Genomic DNA, 25,667 nt, shown 5'->3' on the forward strand with positions numbered 1-25,667 from the left:
TTTTTACTCATGTTGCTGCATTTTTCTTCATCTTTGTTGGTTTTGTGAGCAAGAATTAACCTATTTGGGACTACTCTGACATCACTTGGCAGGATCAAAGCAACAGTTTTCCGTATTTTCTTTATACCTTTAAGGTAGAACCTACAAGTAATTTGGGCTCCCTCATTTATTTTTCATTTCTAGCCCCTGTCATTTCGTCTCCCTTTTTGCACCTCTTCATGTTGTTCTTTTTTTCTTTGTTTCACCTTCTTTGGTTTCTTTACTGTCATTGTTGGTCTTCAGTGGTGACATTGAAACCAGTTGTGTTTATATTGTTTTTCTTAGAATCTTTCTCACTCAGGATGCTAGCTTGACCTGTTTGGACCTTTCTGGAAACTGTGTGACTAGTTTCTTTGTCTATGCTTTCACCTTATTCATCTTTGTTATTACAATTTCCTATTTTAACCTTTTTCAACCTTTAAATCATTTATCCTTTTCTTGTTTCAGTCAGAATTTTAGTTGAATGAATTGATGCCAGTACTTATTTATTTATTTATTTATTTATTTTTTTTTTTGAGCCTGGTAACTTATTCTATTGGTCTCTTTTTTCTGAAACACCAAATTACAGAGGCATGAACACACCAAACAGTGGTTGTCAAGCAGTGGTGGGGCATAAACATAGACACAAGCACACATGCGCACACATGTATGACAAGCTTCTTCCAGTTTCTGCTCATCAAATCCACTCACAAGGCCCATGCTCGGGGTGCTACACAGTGAAACTGAACCTAGAACCATGTAGTTAGGAAGCAAGCTTCTTATCTCAAAGTCTATAAATATATAAAGTTCCTGTGAAAATACTTTTACCAACTTAATCTATTGAAATGCATAATATCAGAGATGTTTATCTTTTAGGATAGAAAGTTTTTAACTTGTCCAAAATGCTAAGAGGAATATTTTTTTAATATATAAATCTAACTGCATTAGAATTTTTGCAGTTTTCTTGATGCAAAACTATGTCATCTGTCTGCCTCTCTCTCTCTCTCTCTCTCTCTCTCTCTCTCTCTCATTCTTTTATATCTCATATAAAAGATTTTAGTTTATGTCATTTTCAACTTTTCATTTATGCTATTGTTATTTTTAATCACCAAGGTTGGTCTCATATATTTATGAGTATTTTTGCAGCTATTTTGGGTTTTAGACTTGGCCTCAGTCCATGGTACCTTGGGCAAGTGTTTACCACTATAGCCTTGAGAAAGCAATACCTTGTGAATGAGATTTGGTATTTGGAAACTATAGGGAAGCCTTTGTGCATTTGTCTCTGCATTTATTCTCATTGACATTGGGCTGTGTTTATGTCCCACAACTTAGCTGTTCAATGTGTAAAGACCAATAAAAACAAGTGTTAACAACAGGAAGGACATCAAATAGTAGAATACTACCTCATAAAGTCTCATCCAACTCATGCCAGCAAAGAAAAAGTGAATGCAAAAATAATGAGGATGAAACAATAAACATTTTGTTCCTATCTCAAACAGTGGATCATTTTCTCTCTGTTCTCTCAAATTTGGGATTCTAATGTTTAGTATCATTTATATTAAAATCTTTGGCAAAGGCAATAAGCTTGCCGAAACGTTACCATGCCAGGCAAAATGTTTAGTGACATTTTGTCCATCTTTACATTTTGAGTTCATATACTCCCAAGGATCACTTTGTCTTTCATCCTTTCGGGGTCATTAAAATAATTACTGGCTGAGTACTGGGATCAATGTAATTGACTTACCAACTCCCCTGAAATAGCTAACCTTCTGCCAAAATTTGAAATCAGTATTAAAATCTTCAAAGTTAATTCATAGTAAATATGATACATGAATTTTTTATTGCTTTCATTATACTGAAATTTTTGGTTTTTTAAAAATATTTTAATTTATTCCAGGTGAAAACAGATTTGGAGCAGTCATTAAATATTCCAAAAGAAAAGCTTGGATGGTTGGACACTGCATTACTGTTACCATATGCTGTCATGCAGGTTGATCAAGAATTTCATTTTCCATTTGTTTTTGTTGTTTCGTGGTGGTTGTTATCTGACCTGATAAGCAGACTTATGATCAAAAGTGTTCCAATTGTGACCTCTTTGTTTTATTTCTTCAGCATAGTGCATCTAGAAGTCTATTATTCAGTGTACCCTTCCATTTTTAAGGTAATAGGTGATATCTGAAGGGGATTTGGCTACCATTTCTTGCAGGTTAAGGAACAAGAAAGAAGCTCCATTGTTAACTGAGGATGATGTTTTAGATTGAAGTCAGCAGATCTGGGGTCAAAGATTTTCCTTTGGTAAACATCCCTGCCTTTTTTCAGGCACTATCAAGGACTACTTTATACAGTGGAGGCGCAATGGCCCAGTAGTTAGGGCAGCGGACTCGCGGTCGTAGGATCGCGGTTTCGATTCCCAGACCGGGCGTTGTGAGTGTTTATTGAGCGAAAACACCTAAAAGCTCCACGAGGCTCCGACAGGGGATGGTGGTGATCCCTGCTGTATTCTTTCACCACAACTTTCTCTCTCTCTTACTTCCTGTTTCTGTTGTACCTGTATTTCAAAGGGCCGGCCTTGTCACTCTCTGTGTCACGCTGAATATCCCCGAGAACTACGTTAAGGGTACACGTGTCTGTGGAGTGCTCAGCCACTTACACGTTAATTTCATGAGCAGGCTGTTCTGTTGATCAGATCAACCGGAACCCTCGTCGTCGTAACCGACGGAGTGCTTCCTTAGACTTTATACAATGTGCCTTTTCTGTTTTTAAGGTGGTAGAGTAGAATTTGGAGTTTATCAGCTATTTCTGGTAGGTCATGTGACTCTGTAGAGTCCCTTTGTTATTATTGTCTTAGTCCCAAGTTGGTCTTGATTGAGTGCAATTGCGATCAAAGGCCATTCATCTTTTTTAGATCCAGTGCTACTTAAAGCAGTTGCTTGACAGAATTGGTTGAGTGATGCACAAATGCCATGCAATATCTGTCTCGGTTCTTTGCATTGTAAGTTCAAGTCCTGCCAGGGTCAACTTCATCTTTCATCCTTCTGCAGTCAATTTCTGTGGCTGGCTTCCCTTCTCGTCAGCTGATCACCACTGATTAGTTTCATTTAAATGAGAATGCTAGCTAGTTCCAAGCATGAGTAAAAGAGAAGGGTTTTGAGCTAAAGCCTAACAGCCTCTTCTCATAAAAACTAACTTGCTACCAGAAACTATCCCCCCCCCCCCAAATAAAACAAATTTTTTTATAGCTCTAAATCTGCTGTAGATTCACCTAAAAAAAACTAGGTCATCAACAACATATACCTTTCTCTGTGCATCATCCTGTGATACATCTGGACACATCATCAGTAATCAGGCGTTTCAGGTCTTTCAACATCAGACACTCTCACCCAGGCTCAGTCTCATCCAGGGCTTGCACCTCTTAATCCAGAGCCACCATGAAGTAACCTATGCTGCCTCCACAGCTAACTAGATGGCCTTCTACCTACCGGCCCTTGTGATGCCAAACATGCTATGAGCTCTGTTGAGGAACTGGCCTGAAAACCCTCTGTATCTCACCTTGATAGGATCACACCTTGCTTGCCACCCATTGTTTTGCCATAGCTCCACTAACTGCATATTTTCTAACTCTGCATATGTAGTTCTCCCAGTGAAGAGAGTTCTGACAGAACCACCTGCTTGGATGCTTCTGAGTATCATATCTGGCCTTAGTCATGATGAGGTGACATTTTTTGTGAACTTCAGCTGCTTCCTCAGGTCAGCTTTGAGCTCCGAATCATTTGCTGTTGCAAGTAGGCTCAAGGAGACAGACATAGCAGCTAGCATCATCTTTATGCCAACCATAACAGAAGGGATTCAACTTCTTTGTTGGGTGGTGTCTATTATGATCTTGTAAACATGGTTATATCTCCCGCAGTAATGTTCCTTTCCCAGGGCTTTTGAACAGCTTCTGAGGATTTCTCTCCTTGAGCAAGAAGTTTCTCAGTCAGTTGGTCTTAAACTCCTCTGTTAAGACTTGGAGGGCCAAGAACTAAGGCCTGGTGAACCCAGTAAATTCATCATTGAACTCATTACTGACTCACTTTGGTGATGCAATTTCTGTACATAACTTATGTGGCCTTCACAAACCATTTATATATATATATATATATATATATATATATATATACCTAGTTTTCTTAGTGAAGATCAAATTAAAGTGTGTGGGAGTCTGTCCAAGACTTTCTCCAGGTTGATAAAAGTGTATAGGAGCTTAGTGTTAGCTAAGTACTTCTCCAGCAGTTGTCTCACTAGAATGGTGACATTGATAGTCCCTCTTTCTGGCACAAAACCAAACTACAGCTCATCCATGTTAATTCAGTTGCTATTCAATTGTGTATAACTCTTTCTGCCTTTCTGTTGTGCATCACCTTTGCACTTGTAAAAACAGATGATGATACTACTTCTCCAGTCATTGGGTATAACACCTTATTCTATAACCTGATTGGCTATTTGAGTATATTTCTTCTGCAGATTTTTTCCTCTACGTAGGTGACCAAGTTAGTAGTGGAGGTGGATGCTCAGTGAGTGTTACCACTAGAATATGAATAGCCTGGGCGAAGTTTAGAAAGCTCCTACCCCTACTGGTGACAAAGGGTCTCTCGCTCAGAGTGAAAGGTAGATTGTACGATGCATGTGTGCGAACTGCCATGCTTCATGGCAGTGAAACATGGGCTGTGAATGCAGAGGACATGCGTAGACTTGAAAGAAATGAAGCTAGCATGATCCGCTGGATGTGTAATGTCAGTGTGCATGCACGACAGAGTGTAAGCACCCTGAGAGAAATGCTGGACATAAGAAGCATCAGATGTGGTGTGCAAGAGAGACGCTTGCGATGGTATGGTCATGTACTGCGGATGGATGAGGAGAGATGTGTGAAGATGTGCCACTCCCAAACAGTTGAAGGTATCAGGGGGAGAGGTAGACCCAGGAAGACATGGGATGAGGTAGTCAAGCATGACCTCTGAGCATTGAGCCTCACAGAGCCAATGACGAAGGACCGAGATCTCTGGAGATATGCTGTGACTGCAAAGACACAGACTGCTTCCTGCACCAGTTTCACATAGCCCCAGCCCATTCAAAGTACCTTGGATTGCAGAACGACCTGCTGTGCTTACCTTGGATTGTAGGGTGACCTGCTGTGCTTGAGGAGATCTATTGAGACAAGTACATCAACATCAAAATAGATATCAAATGGAAATTGTAGTTGTGATATCTGTGCCGGTGGCACATAAAAAGCACCATCCGAATGTGGCCGATGCCAGCACTGCCTTGACTGGCTTCTGTGCTGGTGGCACGTAAAAAGCACCAACCGATCGTGGCCGCTGCCAGCCTCCCCTGGCACCTGTGCCGGTGGCACGTAAAAAGCACCCATTACACTCATGGAGTGGTTGGCATTAGGAAGGGCATCCAGCTGTAGAAACACTGCCAGATCAGACTGGGCCTGATGCAGCCTCCTGGCTTCCCAGACCCCAGTCAAACCGTCCAATCTGTGCTAACATGGAAAACGGACGTTAAACGATGATGATGATGATAATATACCAAAATGTATTGATAGTGTAATATATTAAAATTTCAATGGAGAGTAAAGATTTAGTTTAGACGATACATTGTAAGAAAAATAAACATTATATGTATATAAATTACTAAAATCTTGTCTTAAATATTATCCAATCAGAAGAAAGATCCCTCTATCATAATTTTTCAGTTTGTTTCCTTCTCAACCACCTTATCCAATGATCATTGTTTATAGTGTTCTTCTATTGTATATTTGTTGATTTTAGAACAAAGAATACCAAGAACTTTTGCTGCAAAATATCAGTTGCTGTTTAGCCCCAGATCAGGCTTGGTCAAAGTGAACTATGATCAAAAGCTAGAAATTTGGCTGCTATTTCTAGTGAGTCAAGCAATCTTGTTGAGGTATTTCTGATATGTAAATAGTTTCACAAATCAGCAGAAAAACTGCTTACTAGAAATAGCAGTCAAACTTCCTTTAGATCACATCTTAAATAAGGAAAGGGCATATCACGCATATCCCTAAAATGATAGCAGGGATGCAACTGAGATGCCTTTCATTGCCGGCCAGACTTTGGACTAAGCAACTACCACCTATTAATGGGTCTTGTTCTTAAATTTATTGCAGGAATCATATTGCATATTTAAGCCTTTGTATATATTTCTACATGCTCCAACTCAATAGAAACAATGGCCAACTATTTAAAGTAATAAAGGTATTTAACGTATCCACTTAGATCTCAGAATATTTTAAGGAAATATTTTATTGCATTTCAGTTTACATATTTTACTTTATAGATATCTTTTCATATTATTTCAACTTTCAGATCCTTCTGGGATCAGTCGGAGACAAAATTGGGCCAAGGAAAACATTTGGGTTTTGTCTTGTCTTCTCCGGTTTGTCAATGGTAAGTTTATTTCTGATTTATCAAAATATATTCTGTGAAATTATGATGTTACATCTCCTTATCCCCATCTCTCTTTACACACACACACGTGTTATAGGTGGAAATGCTTTAATATTGATTAAAAAAAGACTTTTTCCCATCAACCCCAAATATTACTAAAAGGTAGTTATTAATGCACTGTAAACATTACCAGCCTAATAACTCTGAAATAGATGCTACCTTGCACCCATGGTCAGGCCAGGCTTATTGCCTGACTCCCTGTGCATCAATGACACATCTTGTCCATTTACTGATACTTAACATGCAATACACAAATATTAGATAAGTTGTGTATTATAAAACTAAAAGAACCGTCTCCCAACTCCAGATGTAATAGAATCCCACACGTTGGATTTTTTTTGCTAATTGGAGGAGAATGTCCACGTAACAGGATTGATTTAATGACTTGGCAGCTGGTGTATGAGATTGTATTATACAGCAAGAATTCTTCTGTTGCTGTGATTTCAGTGGTTGTAGTGTGACATGGTACTGCAGTCTTGTGATTGTGTGGTGTTGAAGTGGTAGTTGATGTTGTTTAGCTGTAAGGCAATCTTAGTTGAACCAACTTATGATAAAAGGTGTTCAAGATATAACCATCTTGGCTAAGATATAACATACCTTAAACTACATTATTTTGTGTCTCTTTTTTATTTTAAAGTAGGATATCATCATTATCATCATCATCATCATCATTTAGTGTTCGTTTTCCATGCTAGCATGGGTTAGATGGTTTGGCTGGAACTGGTCAGCTGGAGAGCTGCACCAGTGTCTGCTTTGGCTTTGGTTTCTCTGGTTAGATTCTCTTCCTAATCTCAACTACTTTTCACATTGTACTGGATATTTGTCATGTGTCACTGGCACAGCAATGACCACGATTCACTTAGCTTCTCAAGCACAGCAAATCACCAGAAGTCTCGGTCACTTGTCATTGCCTCCATGAAACTCAGCAACCAAAGATTACCTGAAGGAAATTCACCTGTTATTTCTTACAGGTGAAGCAACAGCATAGCGGTTCCCTTGGTGGCACAACTCCTTTGTTAGTGTCAGTTAGGGTTCTGTAATATGTGTGATATTATGATGTGCTTTCTGGTGGTGTTGTAATGTTTTAAGTGTGTTCCTGTAGTATTGTAATGGTATTATGTAATACTATTGTGATGTACATTTTGTTGTGTAATTCCAAGGTCAAGTGATGTTTGGTGTTCTGATATTGTGGTATTCCATAACAGTATCATTTTTGGGTGTTAATAGTGTTGTGTAAAGCTATAATGCCATTGATTTTGATGTGGTTCAACACTAACTTCTTAGTTAAACTGAGACCACATCCTAAATTTAGTTTCCAGCTGGAATTCATTTAAAAAATAATGCATTTGGAAAAGCATGAATATCACAACACACCATACTCCTTCCTCTGCAACCCTTGACTTTAGAGCTATGCTGACTGGTAGAGAGCCGGATATAGACAGCATTTTACATTGTTTTTTCTCTGTAGCTCTGGGTTTTGATTTTACTTTTTACTAAAGTAAAATCTGCCTTTTATGCTTGCTGGGGCAATAAAATAAATACCTGTAATTTACTGGGTTAATCTCTACCTAAAAAAATCTTTACTCTCCTTTTATTTACAAACAAGATATTGCATATTCTTTTATTCTTTTACTTGTTTCAGTCATTTGACCGCGGCCATGCTGGAGCACCGCCTTTAGTCAAGCAAATAGACCCCAAGACTTATTCTTTGTAAGCCTAGTACTTATTCCATCAGTCTCTTTTGCCGAAATACTAAGTTACAGGGATGTAAACACACCAACATTGGTTGTCAAGTGATGGTTGGGGGTCAAACACACACACACACACACAAGACGGGCTTCTTTCAGCTTCTGTCTACCAAATCCACTCACAAGGCTTTGGTCAGCCCAAAACTATAGTAGAAGACACTTGCCCAAGGTGCCACGCAGTGGGACTGAACCCAGAACCATGTGATTGGGAAGAAAGCTTCTTACCACATGTGGTTAAATTTTTTTTTTTAATTATTATATATTTCGTCTTTTACTTCCAGATGACCTTTGGGATGTGGAGTAACTTTTCTATGTTCTTCATCCTCCTGTTTTTAAATGGCACTGCCCAGGTAAAGTAACATCCTTTAATTTATTCTTTCTGGGGCACTGACAGGAAATAATACTCATTTGTCTGTTAGAAGTTTTAGGGTAAATGTACAGTTGTCTCCCTTTATTCTTTAGTTTCTATCGAGTTGACTTTTTTTTAATTATAACATTACATTTTGCTAACTATCATTTAACGTCTGTCTGCCACGCTGGTATGGGTTGCACAGTTTGACAGGTGCTGGTTTGCCAGAGGACTGCACCAGGCTCCTATCTCCATTATGTCATAGTTTTTACAACTGGATGCACTTTTAATGCCAACCACATTACAGAGTGAACTAGGTGCTTTTTATGTGGTACCAGCACAGACAAGGTCTGCTGTGGCATGGTTTTTTTTTATGGCTGCATGTCCTTTGAAACACCATCCAATTTATATAGTGGACTGGGTGCTTTTTTTATGTACCATCAACACCGGTAAGGTCACCAAATAACCTGCAAACTGAAGATCTATTGAGAGGATGAATGGTATTGAAGGAGGTAGCTTTGTGCCAGATGATGAGAGGTTAGAATGTTACAGAGGAACAGGAAAAGGTGTCTTGCTGTAGAGGAGATACATGGTTACTCTAGTCAGAGGGAGGGAGAAAGAGTAAGTGAGAGTGAGAGAGAGAGAGCAAAAGTGAGAAGGTATTGATGTACCAAGGCATGCTCTCAAAGTACCGGAGGAATGAGAATATAAATGGGACGGTAGAGCATCATGTGAATCCAAAAGGAGTTGGGGAAAGAGTGACTGATGAAACCAAGGTATATATAGGTGGGGGACAACCAGATGGAAATGTTACAGTTGGCAAGAGCAGGGAGGATTGGATTGGGCTGCAGGAGTGGGAAGGAGAGATAAAGAGGGGAAATGTGAGGAAGAGGAGATGTAGTTTGGTTTATTGGGGTTGTTACATGTGGGTGAGTGGCTGCTCCTAGAACTCAGTTTTGCTGAGGTGGGTGGGTCTTCTTGAGAATCTAATATTACCAGACATCTCAGTTCATTGTTATCTCTTCAACAAGGCCCAACATCTTCAGATTGGTCCTCACTACTTCATCCCATGTCTTCCTGTGTCTGTCTCTTTCACAGGTGCCATTCACTTTAAACAATTGGCTCTTCTTTTTACAGCTGTCTTCATTCACACACACATTGCATGTCCTAACCAATGTAGTCTTCTCTCTTGCATGCTGCATCTGATTCCTCTTATGCCCAACTTTTCTTTTAGCACATTTGCACTTTGTTATACATGCACATTGATGTTGCAAATCCAATGGAGCATAATAGCTTCATTCCTCTCTAGTCTGTGCATGTCTCAGTACCATGGAGTATAACTGTTCATACACAAGCATCATACAACCTGCCTTTCACTCTGAGAGAGAGTCTTTTGGTTGCAATCAAAAGTATTAGGTTATTGAATTTCCTTCATCCTATTCTTATTCTAGCAAAAATACTTTCAGAACATCCTGCACCATTGCTGATTTGATTACCCAGGTAACAGAATCTATCCACAACCTCGAAAGAGTCTTCTGGGCATTTGAAAGTAACTGGTCAAGGATGTAATGATGTGCCTCTCTGGGATCCTAAAGGAGGACCTGTGTCTGTTAAGATGCTGCTTGAAAGGAATCCTCTGTAGACCCAACGTATTTCTGTGTCTGTGCCTTTATGCCAGTGGTGCTGCAACTGTTGTTGCTGGAGAAATGCTGTTGTTGCTGTTGCAGCCAGACAGGCTTCTTTCAGTTTCTATCGACCAGATCCACTCACAAGGCTTTGGTTGGCTCAAGACATATGCCTACAGAGTCACGCAGTGGCACTGAACCAGGAACTATGTGGTTGGGAAGAAAACCTTCCACCGTACAGCCCCACACCTGCACCTGGCTGATATTTTTTCCCCTTTTTTCCCCTTCACCACTGTTTACTGTTTACATTCATAAATTGTATTCTTAATAAACTCAAACAGGTTACTGCCACATATTGATTGGACTAGTAAATTAATTTCGTTAAATTAAATTTAGTTTACATTAACAAAGGATTAGAAAATGTAGGCTACATGTATGGTTATCTTCCTTTAATCTTTTTTCTCTTTTTTTTCTGTTCTGTCTCCCTATTTTCAATGTTTCTTATAAAACAAAGTAGCCTAAATGATTTATGGTCAAGTATTTGTAGGAAGATGACCAGTGCATCAGGTTCAACTAAGTTCATAGTTCATTAACTTAGGATTGATCAATGAATACATATTTACTTTTAAACGAGCAGAATGTGCAGATTTACTGGGATAGATATGAAAATGGAAGAGCGTAAAATATGTGAAGATCATCTTTTTTACGTACCTGTGCATTTCATTTCGGGAAAAAGCAAAGATAACTTTGCTTAAATATAAAGAAGACTAAATTTTTAAAGTTCGTTCATGAGACAGCAAAGAAGAGCACACATTCACCCTCTCTGCGAGATTAGACTCGGAAAGTTTGTGAGGAACCCATTGACCCAATTTGCTGACTTTTCTGATGGCACACAGGTGTCAATGAATGGTTGAATGACCAAATCCAAGCTTTTCTGCTAGTTCCTCAACAGTTATGATGGAATTTTGTTCCACCAAGGTTTGCAGGACATCCTCTTCTAGGCTGTAGTTTCAGACTCAGAATTTCTGGAACCACCATTGACTTAAACTTATTGTCTGATCCCCATATACTGCATTAATATTCCTTGTTGCCTTTATTGAACTCATAAAGCAAAATATGTCGAATGTGCTCCTTTGTCCCTTCCATTATAGCTTTGAGAAAATAACTGTTAAAATTGAACTGCACTCTTCAAAACTTGCACTAAGAATAAGGACAAAGTAAAATTACTACCTGTTTTTATAGCAAGTTGATGCAGGTGGTTTATCCTGTCCCCATCAGACTTTTAGTTATGCAATTGAAAAAACTGCATTATTTATGGGATGGCCCAATATATATTTAGAAATAAATAACAGATTATTAGAAATCTGTCCAATATCTGCAATAAAAAATATTTGTAATAGACAGACACAGTAAGGAAATCTAGCTCTACTTTTGTTTGTTGTGATGATTATCAGTTGTGTGTATTAAGCAGAAAATTGTTCAGATTTGTGTTTAAGAACTGAGAAATAGTGAAGAAATATCTGAGATTAAGATAAGAGAGAGTGGCATGTAGATGTACTTAATCTTTGCCATCATATGGAAACTGTGGTTTGAGTAGGAAAACACCAAATAGCATTTTTTTTTTTTTTTTTTTGTACTTGTTTCAGTCATTTGACTGCGGCCATGCTGGAGCACCGCCTTTAGAGTGGTGAAAGAGTACAGCAGGGATCACCACCTCCTGCCGGAGCCTCGTGGAGCTTTTAGGTGTTTTTTTTCGCTCAATAAACACACACAACGCCCGGTCTGGGAATCGAAACCGCGATCCTCCGACCGCAAGTCCGCTGCCCTAACCACTCGGCCATTGCGCCTCCATATTGATATTTTTGAACATTTATTTGCAGGCACAGTGCTGGCCAAATTGTGTGAAAGTATTGGGAGAATGGTTCCCTGAGAGAATACGTAACTCTGTCTTTGGAATGTTTGGTACTTGTGCATTTGGTGGTGGAATCATTGGAACAGCTCTTGCAGTAAGTAGGAATTTTGTCATTTAAAAAAAATATATATATCATCATCATCATCGTTTAGCATCCGCTTTCCATGCTAGCATGGGTTGGACGGTTCAACTGGGGTCTGGGAAGCCAGAAGGCTGCACCAGGCCCAGTTTGATCTGGCAATGTTTCTACATATAATGTATATTTTAACCCAAAGTAGACATTTTGAACATCTGGAATGGAAACTGTGATCAAAATTTCCATTCAAGATGTTCAAAATGTCTCCTGATGTATTCTATGAATAGGGTTGCATCTCATATAAAATATTCACAAAAACCAGAACTTTCCCTGTTCAAAAGTAATGGACAATCTTTCAGGTGTCAGAAAAGTTACATTGCAAGATGTAAAATTGCATTTGTGGCCATTGCTGTGTTTAACTTGCCACAAAACATGAAAGTAATGCAGTCATATGGTGAACGTTTTTGCCTCGTTGCTTGCTTAATGAAAACATGTTGTTAACTAGGCAACTTCATTAACATTACAAATAATGTTATGGTATTTTATTTTCAGTTAAATCTTTTTGTGATAATCTCACTTTGAAATCATTATTTTCACTCTGAATTGGCATTCATTAATTTCACTTTGAAGTAAAATTTGCTTACTTAGAATTGCAAATACATGGGCAACCTTCAACTGTTTCTTACCAGAAGAGTTTTTTTAACCCAATAGTTACATGTTTTATTTCTAGCTTTATGTGTGTTCCAAGATATACTGTTCCAAAAAAAAAAAAAAATTAAATCATGTTCTCTCAAGAGTTCATAAAATTCTTATGACATTAAGCAAAATATTGTTTTGTAAAAAATATTTGTCAATATGTAATATAATTTTTAGTTTTTCTCTATATGTGAAATCATGCTTTGGGTTTTTTTTTTAGTGTTACAATCATTATTATTGCTTTCACCTTCTTAAAAATGTATGTAGTTTGGAAGTAAATCTCAGTCTCTGTGTTGGTAAATTGATTCTTCCTCTGAAATATTTCACCTTTTTTAAAACTGAGATATCCCAGGACATTTTATCTTCCCTAGGGTAAAATATATTCATGCATTTTATTGTAGCACGACACCTCAACATGGCTTGGATATTTCCACAAGTCTTTATTTGTATTAAATTTTAGAGCAGAACTTTTACAATCAGATAAACTTCTTAAGCCATGAACTAGATGTACTGCAGTTTTCAGTATAAGCAAATAAAAAAAAGTAATTTAGATTGGATATAGGTTTACCCTGGCACCATTGATAAGGTTTTAAGTCTTTTGGAAGAATATCTAAATCTAACCAATTCTGAAACGCAAAGACGTCTGTTTTCTTTCTCCAACAGGTGTATCTTCAAACTTCCTATGGATGGAGGAAATCATTTACTCTACCCTCTATCATCGTTGTAAGTATTCAGCTTGGTATTTATTGTTTTTTAGTCACTTGTCTACTCTAATCTAAAGATGTTCCAGCTATGACCACCCCTTCTCTTTTTTTTTATTTAGTGTGTCAGTGTATTTAGGATTACACTGTTCACTTTTTTTTTATTTTTAATACAAAAAATAGGTTTTGTCATTGAGTCATTTGAGGAAGGTTTGATTTTTATTCATATTGACTTATTTAATTTATCTTCGATGGTGAATTAGTAGATGTTGGATTAAATATTGTACAGTATTTATTCCATTTGAGAGATAATGTTTCCTAACATAGTCAAAGATACAATTCAGGTCCAGACAGCATCGTTCTGGTTTTCGCTTGACCATACCTCTTGGTCACTATTGGTAATTATTTAATGTTTACTGCTGGTGCCACATAAAAATCACCCATTACACTCTGTAAAGTGGTTGGCATCCAGCTGTAGAAACCATGCCAGAAAAGACAACTGGAGCCTGGTGCAGCCCCTGGCCTTACCAGCTCCTGTCAAACCATCCAACTCATGTCAGGATGGAAAGTGAGCATTACAAGAAGATGATGATGATGTAATAGTAGTATAACATTCGTGCAAAAGTGTTCTGAAGTGGCAGGAATCTTTCAAGAAACTGATTCTGTGATACAAGTTCAGTTCTCAGTTGAGCCATTTCAGTTCATTTTCTCTTTATACCCTCAATTCCCAGATATTGTTATAACCCTATAGGAAAAGTAGGGGCTCCGCCAGGCTGACTTGACCCTCTGCACCCTATATGAAGAGAGGCACTTCATTAGTGACTCTACAACTTACTAGTACAGACTTCCCTATATTGACTAGCATATCGGTAAGGAAGTTGCAGCTAGTAGCTATTGTTGTTTAGTTGCAGATCAACCCTAATCGAACAAACCTTACGATTAAAGCTTTTCTGACCCACAATCACATTTATTGTGGTTTTTGTTCTGTCAAATGCGATGCTTATTTATTCACATTGTTTTGAATTAATCCTGCATTATCTCATAGCTTTGAAATTTCAATGATGTAATTGTTTATTTTTAGTATGACATTGTAGGGTAGGTGTGAGAGGCTGGATCTAGCTGGTTTGAACATGATACAGATAGAATATTTGGGTTGGATATGACTAGTTTAAATAATGCATTCTTCATTTTTTAAAATTTGAGTGAGAGTTGATTGCTATTTCTAACTTATTGATTGACCAAGTATCCTCTACGTGTTGGCTCACAACTGATTGAGCTGATAGGTTGCCTGCCAGCTTATCTGTTTGATTAGAGTTATGTTATTGATTCCATATTGTATCTATGAAAGGTACACTTAACTCTCAAGAAACCAATTCACTTATCTGAAAATTAGATGTACAGTGATGTCCAGTTTATTACTGTAAGTAGCTAGGGACTGTGTATAACTGATAAGAATTTTTGTTAGTAAATGGTGGTGATTTTATATCTCCCCTTAAGGCCTTTTGAATTATATCATGATGGGAAGATTTACAATAGTTTCCCAACAACCTAAGGAATTACAAAATATTACCCTTTCTTTTTGATTAGGGTTTGTTAGTAGTAATTTTTAAAATTTTATTTGAAATATTCTCTCATGGGTCCCAAGAATGTTTTAGGAAACACTGTCCCCTACTTTCAGTCCCTACATGAAAAATCAAAACACTTGAAATGTTGGCCATAATTTGAGTGCTGTGATAGCTAGAGTGTGTGTGTGTGAGAAAGAGAAAGTGAGAGTGGTGGGTGTTTTCATTGTCTAAGACACTAATGTGTGTTTATGAATGGTATGGCACTCTGGTTAATTATTGTTTAGGTTTACAACACAGATAGACATGAACACACACACACACACACACACACTCTCTCTCTCTCTCTCTCTCTCTCTCTCTCACACTCTCTCTCTCTCTCTCTCACACACACACATGCTGTCATTCACTTATATATAACAAATAATCTGATATACATGAATATATTTGATCTGAATTTATTTCTCTCTTTCAGTTTTCATTTGGTATTCTTGTATTTGTGTTATTTAAACAACCAAATGAATTGAACATTGAAGTGCCTGGCAAAGGTGACAGCTTTTTCTTTTCTCAGTAATTTCATTTTTGTCATTCTTGAAATTTCTAGAATTACCGTTTCATTACAGGTTAAATCTAATCCATTCAAATTGTGTGTGTAACACCACCATAATCATTTCTTGCATCCAATGCACTCAGCCACCATAAAATTATATCCATTACAAGATCCAGTATAAGCTGTGGTGTGGTAGTGCAAGTTCTTGATAGGGCCCCTAATGCTGGACTGGTCAAAGGATAAAGGCCAGACTGATATGGACTGCCTCCCCCAGAAGTAAAAACAGGCTTGCATCCCTATCTTTAAAAAAAGTAATGTTACAGAGGCCTTGATGTCAATTCATAACCAACAGTGGAGAAAAGTTTTCAATGGTTTATAAGTATAAAAGCCAAAAATGAAATTATGTGCCAATTTGATTGATTGGTTGAATATCTCTAGTGTTTTAAACCACTAAAGCTCAGGTGACTAAGTGAGTTAATGATTGTGTAATCTTGTGATGAGGGTTTAAGGATTATTAACCAAAATATGAAATATAAATTTTTCTTTGTTTTTAGAATATTGTTTATTGTTTCCATAAAGAGAAATCTTCAAAGCATTCTTCAAGTTCTTCATCAACTACTCAAAGTCAGATTCAAATTGGTGTTTTAAAATTCAATCTAAATTGTCTCGACTATTGAACGGCAAGAACTACATATTCATTGATACTGTTATAGTGTGATGAGGGCTTAAGGGTTATTAACCTATATATATATATATATATATATATATATATATATAATATATATATATATATATATATATATATTTGTTTTTGGAACATCTTTTACTGTTTCCGTAAAGAAAAATCTTCAAAACATTCTAATCTAGTCATTGTAATCTTGTCATCAGCTACCCAAAGTCAGATTCAAACATGTTTTAAAACACCTATTTGACTGTGAATAGGTTCTTTAAAACTTAATCTAAACCTTTTTAACTATTGAATTGCAAAGGATCACATATTCATTGACTCTATTATATATACTTTTATTATTTATCCGTGATGTCTGTGTTGGTTCTGTTATTATCTGAATGTAACTTTTGAGCATTGTTGACTCAAATTTCATGGCTGTGCAGTTGCAGAGTTGGCTTGTGAAGCCATAGAAGGCACATGGAAATGAAGGTCCCATATACATACATGCATGTAATTAAGTTCACTTATTGCTTCAGGTTCAATCCCACTGCATGGCATCTTGAGTGTCTTCTACAATAACCATACATTGACCAATAATACCTTGGAAGGAAATTTGGTTGAGGGAAACTGAAGGAAGTCTGCTGTGTATACGTGTGTGTGTGAATGTGCATCTATGTTTATATTCCACACTTGTCACTACTTGAGTGAAGTGCTACTAAAGTTGACCTTCCTTGTTAACATTATGACCAGTTGCTCTGTATTTTTAGAGACATGTGGAATAAAAAGATCCCTTACCTGAAAAACAGGAAGAGCATCCTGCCATAAAATCTTACCTCAAATAACTCTCTGTCTAAACCGATGCTAGCTTAGAAATACAGGTGTGAAACGAATGAGCAAACAAATAAATAAATACAAAAGGATTCCTCTCAGTATCTGTCAACCAACTCCACTCACAAAGCACTGGTCATTTCAAGGCCATAGTAGAGGAGGACACATGCTGAAGGTAACACAATAAGATTAAACCCTAAATTACATGGTTCTGAAACAAACTCCAATAACCTCACAGCCATGTCTGCATCCATGTTATTTTAGAGTCTGTTAGCTAGGGACATGCATCTGCTATAGAGATACCTGCAGATATTTCCAGTTCAAGAGAGGTTTTGTTCTGTGTATCAGTTCTTGGTTTTGCATGTTTTCTTCTACCTTCACACCTTCACCACAACAAGAACAACAAAAGTAGCAAAAAGAAGTGCTTCTTTGTGCATCATTTCAGCAGATGGTTCGATAAGGATGTTGTTGCTATTGTTAATCTTAGCATAACAGCATAATTGTCTTTTATTCATGTATTCACTATGCCTATGACTATGGTACAGGCTGGAGCAGGTGTTTCCCTTTCTGTTTAGCTGTCTTCCATCATCTGCATAATGTTCCCAGGATCTTTGATTTTTAGATGCATGTTTTTCTTTTCTCTGAATTAAGGAAGAAAGAAAAATGTGGTGTTGTGTACCAAAACTGCAGATTTTGGAGCCACCTAAGGTCCATGTTTTGTGAACTACTCATAGCAGCTATCCCATCATCACCATTATCATTATCAATTATCATTTTCATAATCACCATCGTCATTATCATCGTCATCATCACATTGTTGTTATTGTTAGCTTCATCATAATTTCTGGTTTAATGTCTGTTTTTTTTTTCTCTATTTTGATATGTCACTGTGTGAATCTACATAAATTAATAACGATAATAATAATAATAATAATAATAATAAATGCCTTGATGCATTACCAGGCAGTGGCTCTCATGGCTTCTGATTTTAACCGATTGGAAGTGTTATCATGTACATTGTTCTGTCTTGGTATAAAAGATGGGCTACAGCAAATATTCTGCTCAATACCACAGATTTGCTTGTCAGTTGTTTGACCTTAACCAGTTGACCATGCCCCGTAGTAGCTGACGATATGTGCATCTCTGATCACGAGCAGAAGTAGTGGGGGAGCATCATAACCATGTGTTGAGAGGAATTCTTTGGGGTTTGGATAATTCACCTTTGGAAACATGGGTGTTTCGTTCAACATCCTTAAACAATCCTTATTCAGGGACCTTTTGAGGAGGATGGGCTACTCGACCAGAAGAAAATTCTAACTGGCTCCACCTGCAAGGTCATGCGCTGTTTATCTTGATATGAGCTCGCCATGTCACGCACATATGGTTGTGATGCACGTGCCTTGTATACTCATATCAGACAGGTAGTCATGATGGGTATACTGGGCTTTGTATATTTTTCCCTAGTGTCACTTCGAGTGCATGCACTGCTCTCTCACTCAGTAATAATAATAATAAAACAATCACATGCTACTATAGTTAGCAGAAATGTTGCCTTGAGGTTTGGTGATATTGTGTCTCCTGAAATCTCAAGAATCTCTCTTAGGACTCTTGCAGAAAATAGAATGGAACTTTTCTTTCTACAAGCAGACAATCCATATCTCAACTACAATATCCTTCAGCCCTCTTGGTAGCAGTTTGGGTATGGTGCCAAGTGCACCAATTACCGCAGGAGCAGTTATTACTTTTTCTTCCCGTTAAGGTTAGGTTCAGATATTTCCAAATTTTCTCCATTTCTTTGGTTCTATTCTATTATTGTTTGGTCAGTGTTAGCTTTGCCTTTCATTTCATTCTTTTGGAGTTGATAAAATAAGAAGCAGTCAAGTACTGTCAACTGGTCACCTCCCCAAAATAGTTCAGGCCTTGTACCTATGTTAGAAAAATTATTAGGAGTGGCTGTGTGGTAAGTAGCTTGCTAACCAACCACATGGTTCCGGGTTCAGTCCCACTGCGTGGCATCTTGGGCAAGTGTCTTCTGCTATAGCCCCTAGCCGACCAATGCCTTGTGAGTGGATTTGGTAGACGGAAACTGAAAGAAGCCTGTCGTATATATGTATATATATAAGTATGTGTGTATATGTTTGTGTGTCTGTGTTTGTCCCCCTAGCATTGCTTGACAACCGATGCTAGTGTGTTTACGTCCCCGTAACTTAGCGGTTCGGCAAAAGAGACCGTTAGAATAAGTACTGGGCTTACAAAGAATAAGTCCCGGGATCGATTTGCTCGACTAAAGGCGGTGCTCCAGCATGGCCGCAGTCAAATGACTGAAACAAGTAAAAGAGTAAAGAGAATATTGTTATGCATCAAAGTTGTGAGCTGGCATAATCGTTAGCACAGTAACAAAATGTTTAGTGGTGTTTCGTTTGTCTTTATGTTCTGAGTTCAAATTCCATGAAGGTCAACTTTGCCTTTAATCCTTTCGGGGTCAATAAAATAAGTACCAAGTGAGCATTGGGGCTGATGTAATTGACTTACCCTCTCCCTTGAAATTCTGGCCTTGTGCCAAAATTTGAAACAATATTATTATACATTGCTTCTCTAAGATTTAAACTCCTGCACCTTAGATCTGCAACTATATTAGATCCCCTACAATTTAGGGAGGTTGTAATGTAGTTGGGTTTTTTTTTCTCTTTAACATACTTTTGCCACACTCTTGCTCTCTTCCACTTTCTTTCTCACTCTTGATCACTCTCTTGGTGGGTAACCTTGTACTTCCTCTACAGCAAGACACCTGTTTCTGTCCCTCTGTCACACTCTAACCTCTCATCACCAGGTACAAGGCCACCTCCTCTAATCCCCCACCTCACCTCAAGTTATTTGTTAACCCTACTAGTGCTGGTGCCATGTGAAAAGCATCCAGTGCACCCAGTTAAGTGGTTGGCATTTGGAAGGGCATCCTACTGTAAAGACCATGCAAAACAGACCTCTGTAGTGCTGGTGTCAATGTAAAAAGCACTCAGTCCACTCAGTAAGGTGGTTGGCATAAGGAAGTGTATCCAGCCAAAAAGACCATTAAAAACCAAAACAGATGGAGAAGCCTGATGTAGTTTTTTGGCCTGCCAGCTCCTGTCGTCAAACTGTCCAATCCTTACCAGCATGGGAAACAAATGTTAAATGATGATGACTTACTTAAATATTATGTTATTTTGAATATGACGTGACCCTCACTTTTTGTACTTAAAAATCAGTGTATTTTAACCTCTTATTTTTTCTTAATAGTTAAATATAATGCCTAAGTGTTGACCTTGGTATTTTGTATTAAATTTCTTGAATTATACATAAATAAAAACAGTTTTTCATAGAATTAGAAAGATTATTATCATTTATATATGCATTTTGAACTCAGTGTAGCTGTAGACACTATAGACATGAAAATAGTAAAAACTATTGAGTTTATTTCATGTTGCCATAATTTCTTTTCCATTTCACAGAAAATCAAAATCTGACGGAAGAAAAGAAAAAAATGAGTTTTTTGGAAATCATGAAAATCCCGTAAGCACCTTTTAGTTTAATCAAACTAATGAGTTTGATTAAACTAATAATAATAATAATAATAATCGTCTGTTGTTGATGATGTGTGTTCAGAAGGTTCCGTGGCAGGTTTGGGCACAGATGACTGAAATAAATAGTCCAACACAGAAACGTTAGCTCTGATGTTTGTATTGCAGTATTAGCAAACTACACTGAAACAACATTTAAACAAAGGCAGAGCGACTGAGGATAGCTCTGGGAAACTGAGCACTTACGAAGGATACACTCGTTTTCAGTCCCATCTGGGATTAGACTAAAAATAGATGGGGAAGTTGGGTGAGATTCTTCATGTTGTTAACATGAAACTAGGCTTCGAGTATCTTTATCTTTTACTTGTTTCAATCATTAAACTGCAGCCATGCTGGAGCATACCCTTGAAGAACTTTTATCCGAATGAATCGACCTCAGTACTTATTTTTAAAGCCTGGTGCTTGTTCTATCAGTCACTTCTGCTAAACTGCTCAGTTACTGGAACATCAACACCAGTTGTCAATCCTTATTTATAAATCCATTAAACCTTTTATATAATTTTGTAAAGAAATATTTTATGAAACTTTATATATTTTATATTAAGTTTTTTTGTATTTATACACCCTCTTTATACATTTGTGTAGCTTCTAAAGGGTTTAGCAGTTTATGATTTGTTTTCACAAAACTCATAAAACTCACTGTATAATACATGTATTATTTTTGCTATTTCAGTCTTTGACCTTGTTTCAGGTTATTTTACATGGTTAGTAGATGATCTCTGTTCATAACTTTGAGAAAGGCATGAACATCACATAATCATATTTTCCATCTATGAATCTGAGACATTGTTCTCATCTAAGAAATGAAAATTTTGTATTCCTATTAATTCAAGATTGCTATCCTTGCACTTTCCAGGATGGTCTTTGATGTGGCATTGGCTGTGTTTTGCCTGAAGGTTGTCCGTTACTGTATGTTCATGTGGTTACCAATGTATTTATATAATGAGGTAAGATTATTTCATAGGATTTTTCTCTTTATTATTGGGTTTCAATGTCATTTGCCAGGAGTGTTCACTGAGTTAAGTGATTTGACATGTTGATACTGGATTTTAGATTCTTGCTGTTGATATGCCATAAAGTATTATTTTGAATGTTTGTCAACTGACTAGGAGGTATGTTTTTCAATTCTTGTCAAGAAATTTGTCTACTTAGATATGGGGCTCAATAACTTCGGGGTTAAGACAGTGAACAATTGATCTTTTTTTTCTCTCTCATAATTTATTTAGTCAGTACCATTAGAAAACATACCTTGGTCTATGACAAAAGGTCCTGCCAAAATGCTAGCTCATGGAAAATGAATTTATTTCATTTTTGAACATTTTATACTATTTGCTAACAGACCAGCACTAGTTTCTTCACATCTTACTGTTTACTTATTACTGATCTCATAATCAAAGTCCAATGAGGCCAGTGCTAGAGCCCCATATTATTTCACTAACTTCACATCACTGTGATTGTTACCACCACCAACATCAGCATTATGAAGGTAGGTCAGGAGAGATTGTGAAGTTGCTGGAACTCAAGTAGAAATGTGTTTTTTATACAAGATGTAAGAAGAAAAGAAATTTCAGTTAGGTTAAAACAAAAGTTTTAGTGGGAAAAAGGACAGGACTCGACTGCCTTTTTAGGAAGTAGCCTTTCTGGTTTTGCAGAAAGAAAACTGTCAGGAATAACATATAGTGTAGTTCTTGTTAACTGTGGGCAGACAAGGGATATTGTGGATCTGTAGGAAGCTGACTGAAAAGGAAATCTTCATCTGCAGGAGATGCACAGTTGTTGGCAGTAAGAACGTTTTTGAAATATATTCTTTCAAATGTTGTTTAAGTCATTAGAATGTGTTACCATGGTAACCCGGTTACTAGTGGCAGTGGGTGCAAAAGCTGGAAAGAAATGAAGTGAGTGTTTGCTACTGGATGTTTTGCATTAGTGTGCATGAATGAAGGAACACAAATGGAAAGAGAGAAAAACTGAATATAAAAGGAATCGGATTTAGGATGCAAGAGAAGATACCGCATAGATATGGCAGATGAGAGTTTTCTTAACCCTTTCGTTACTGTATTTCTGTTGAGATGCTCTGTGTTTCTTTCAATTACTTTAAATATAACAAAGAATTTAGTAAAATAACTTATTTATCATTCAGCTAGTGTTAGGAACATAAATTGTGACTAAGGTTTGGTGGAAGATTTGAATTCAAAACTTATGAAAACAAGACATTTGTAGCCAGAGCCAGTTTCAGTTGGGTTGATAATGAAAGGGTTAAGATGTGCCCAGCGGCCAGCTGGAGGGAACCTGCAGAAGAGGTGAAATCTTATCTCAAGGGGTTGAACCGCAAAAAGGAAATAAGGGATTACAAGTAGTGAGATTCCATGCTGGAGAAGACTCATTGAGTCCATGTAAGCATGAGAAAAAGAACATAGAAATAAAAATGAAAAAAAATACATAAACATTAAAGATAAAAAGCAAAAATATAGAAATAAAATATAAGTGACTGTATGAATTAGAACAAGATGTCAAAAATCCGTATTTAAAAATTACCTGCTGCCTTTCCTCTTTATTCTATTTCATATTCTCTTCTCTTTTATGGTTTTCTTTCTAGCTGAAGTATTCTAAAAGTCAAGCTGGTATTTTCTCGATTGCCTTTGAAGTTGGTGGCGTGTTAGGAAGTGCTTTGATTGGTTTTATCATGGACAGGTAGGTTGCAAGTAATTTTTATTTCTTCATATTGTACTTAGCTGTATTATTCAACTGCTGTATATGCTTAATATTGTAATTGACCTGCTCAGATAAATAACGTGTATAACTTGAGTCTGGGAAGTACATTCTTTCATCTGTGCATCTATACATGTGTACTCAAACTCAGAGAAACATGTGTACAATCTCAGACAATCATGTAAGCAAACACAGACATACATGTGTACATGTGTACATGAGCCAACAAAGGAACTTGCCAGAAATAACAAACAAATTTTCTTCAAATCACACCCCACCATCTCAAAAATGGAAAAGTGGTATTGAGCAATGTACTCCCAGATGGTCACAGCCAGAATATCTTTGATCATAAGTCTGCTTCATCAGAGCTGATTTGGTGCTAAACAGCAACAACGTCAATAATAGAGATACATGTGCACTCTTATACATAGGTACATATGCTGATTTGAAATTACCTTAAAACTTAGATCGGAAAATAATATATGATTAAATAATCAGGGAAGAAACAGTGACCACAGCCTTTACACATCCATCTAAACTAGTGATATGAATGCAGTTGATGTTCAGTTTGAACTTCTGTACCTTGGTGTTAGTAGGGAAAATGTGTTTACAGTAAAATCTGGAATTGAACAGAATGTTTATTACAAGTTTTGAGTAGGGCTGACAAGTGATAGAGACAGGCATTTCATGTGGGTTGAAGGGAGAAGTGGGGTCAGAAACCACGACAACAATTGTAAAATGGATTTAAAAAGATAGTGTTAGTCAGTGGTTGTTGTCTACTCCTGGGTCAATCCTGATTGAGTGACCTCTCATTAAATCCTTTACAGCCATCTTTTCAGGTTATCTTAGGTCTATCTTATCTAATCATCAGATAATATAGACTTCAGATAACCTGAATAGAACACATTAGATTTTAATGTGTTCTTTCCCTCTTTCAGATTGTAGGGTGTGGCTTGTAGGAAATTGTTGAACACTAACATTACACTACAATGCCTGTCCCAGGTTACTGGTTGTCGCTTGATATTTCTTATCTAACTGATATCAAAGGAACAGTGATGATGATGATAATAATAATTCGTTTATTGGCCACTTTTATTGCCAGTTTTCCATCTTAATAATAATAATAATAATAATAATAATAATAAAAGAAAGAAAACAAAAATACGTTCTTTCACTCCCTGAAAATAGCTTTAATGTTGATCCAATATAAATATTTTAAATTCTTTTCTTTGTTTTCTGTAGATTTTTCTCCAAAGGACCTCTCTTCGGAACAGGAATCTCAGTTCTATTGAGTGCAATCAGTCTTCTCTTGTTTAGTTGGACCAGCCATTGGGGTTTACATTTCAACAATGTTTTCATGTTCCTTGCTGGGGCATTCAACTGTGGCCCTGATTCAATATTAGGTCAGTTTGTTTCTACTTAATTCTCTCATCAGTTGTTAAGAGTGAATATTGTTGTAGTGTGGGAAGCTCATTCATTCTTCTGCTCTCATCAGAGTCATACAAACAATAGACTACAAAAGGGCCAACGTGGATGAATATTTAAAGAGTAAAACAACTCTCTCAGCGGCGAGCTGGCAGAAACGTTAGCACGCCGGGCGAAATGCGCAGCCGTATCTCATCTGTCGTTACGTTCCAAGTTCAAATTCCGCCAAGGTTGACTTTGCCTTTCATCCTTTCGGGGTCGATAAATAAAGTACCAGTTATGCACTGGGGTCGATGTAATCGACTTAATTCCTTTGTCTGTCCTTGTTTGTCCCCACTATGTTTAGCCCCTTGTGGGTAGTAAAGAAATATATCTCAGCAGTTGGTTGTAAGTTCAGAGAAGCTTCTTTCAGTTTCCCTTAACCAGATTCACTGACAAAGCTCTTGCTGACCCAGGATTAAAGTAAAATACACTTATCCTGGGTATTACAAGGGGCTGCTGAAAAGTTTCTGGCTTTGGGTTAAAGAAAATATAGGAGGATCAGATTTTATTCAACATATTCTCCTCTTAGATTCACATGCTTATTGTAGCGGTCCTTCAGTTTTTCTATACCATGTAAAATAACTTGGAAGGTTTTCCCTCAACCAGGCCTTTCGCAATACCCTTAAA

General features: G+C 37.2%; 1 protein-coding gene across 1 annotated transcript in view; it reads left to right on the top strand.

Moving 5' to 3' along the window:
• The window catches only part of LOC115209432 (sugar phosphate exchanger 3), a 41,506-nt gene that overhangs the window by 5,937 nt on the left and 9,902 nt on the right, over positions 1 to 25,667 (top strand). Inside the window, exons 2-11 of the mRNA XM_029777852.2 lie at positions 1,916 to 2,008; positions 6,390 to 6,470; positions 8,560 to 8,628; positions 12,133 to 12,258; positions 13,600 to 13,659; positions 15,675 to 15,747; positions 20,736 to 20,796; positions 21,721 to 21,811; positions 23,461 to 23,555; positions 24,816 to 24,976. Coding sequence (XP_029633712.1) covers positions 1,916 to 2,008; positions 6,390 to 6,470; positions 8,560 to 8,628; positions 12,133 to 12,258; positions 13,600 to 13,659; positions 15,675 to 15,747; positions 20,736 to 20,796; positions 21,721 to 21,811; positions 23,461 to 23,555; positions 24,816 to 24,976 — 910 coding nt within the window. The remainder of the gene's footprint in view (positions 1 to 1,915; positions 2,009 to 6,389; positions 6,471 to 8,559; positions 8,629 to 12,132; positions 12,259 to 13,599; positions 13,660 to 15,674; positions 15,748 to 20,735; positions 20,797 to 21,720; positions 21,812 to 23,460; positions 23,556 to 24,815; positions 24,977 to 25,667) is intronic.

This window comes from Octopus sinensis, linkage group LG3 (genome assembly GCF_006345805.1).
Source record: "Octopus sinensis linkage group LG3, ASM634580v1, whole genome shotgun sequence".
Lineage (NCBI taxonomy): Eukaryota > Metazoa > Mollusca > Cephalopoda > Octopoda > Octopodidae > Octopus > Octopus sinensis.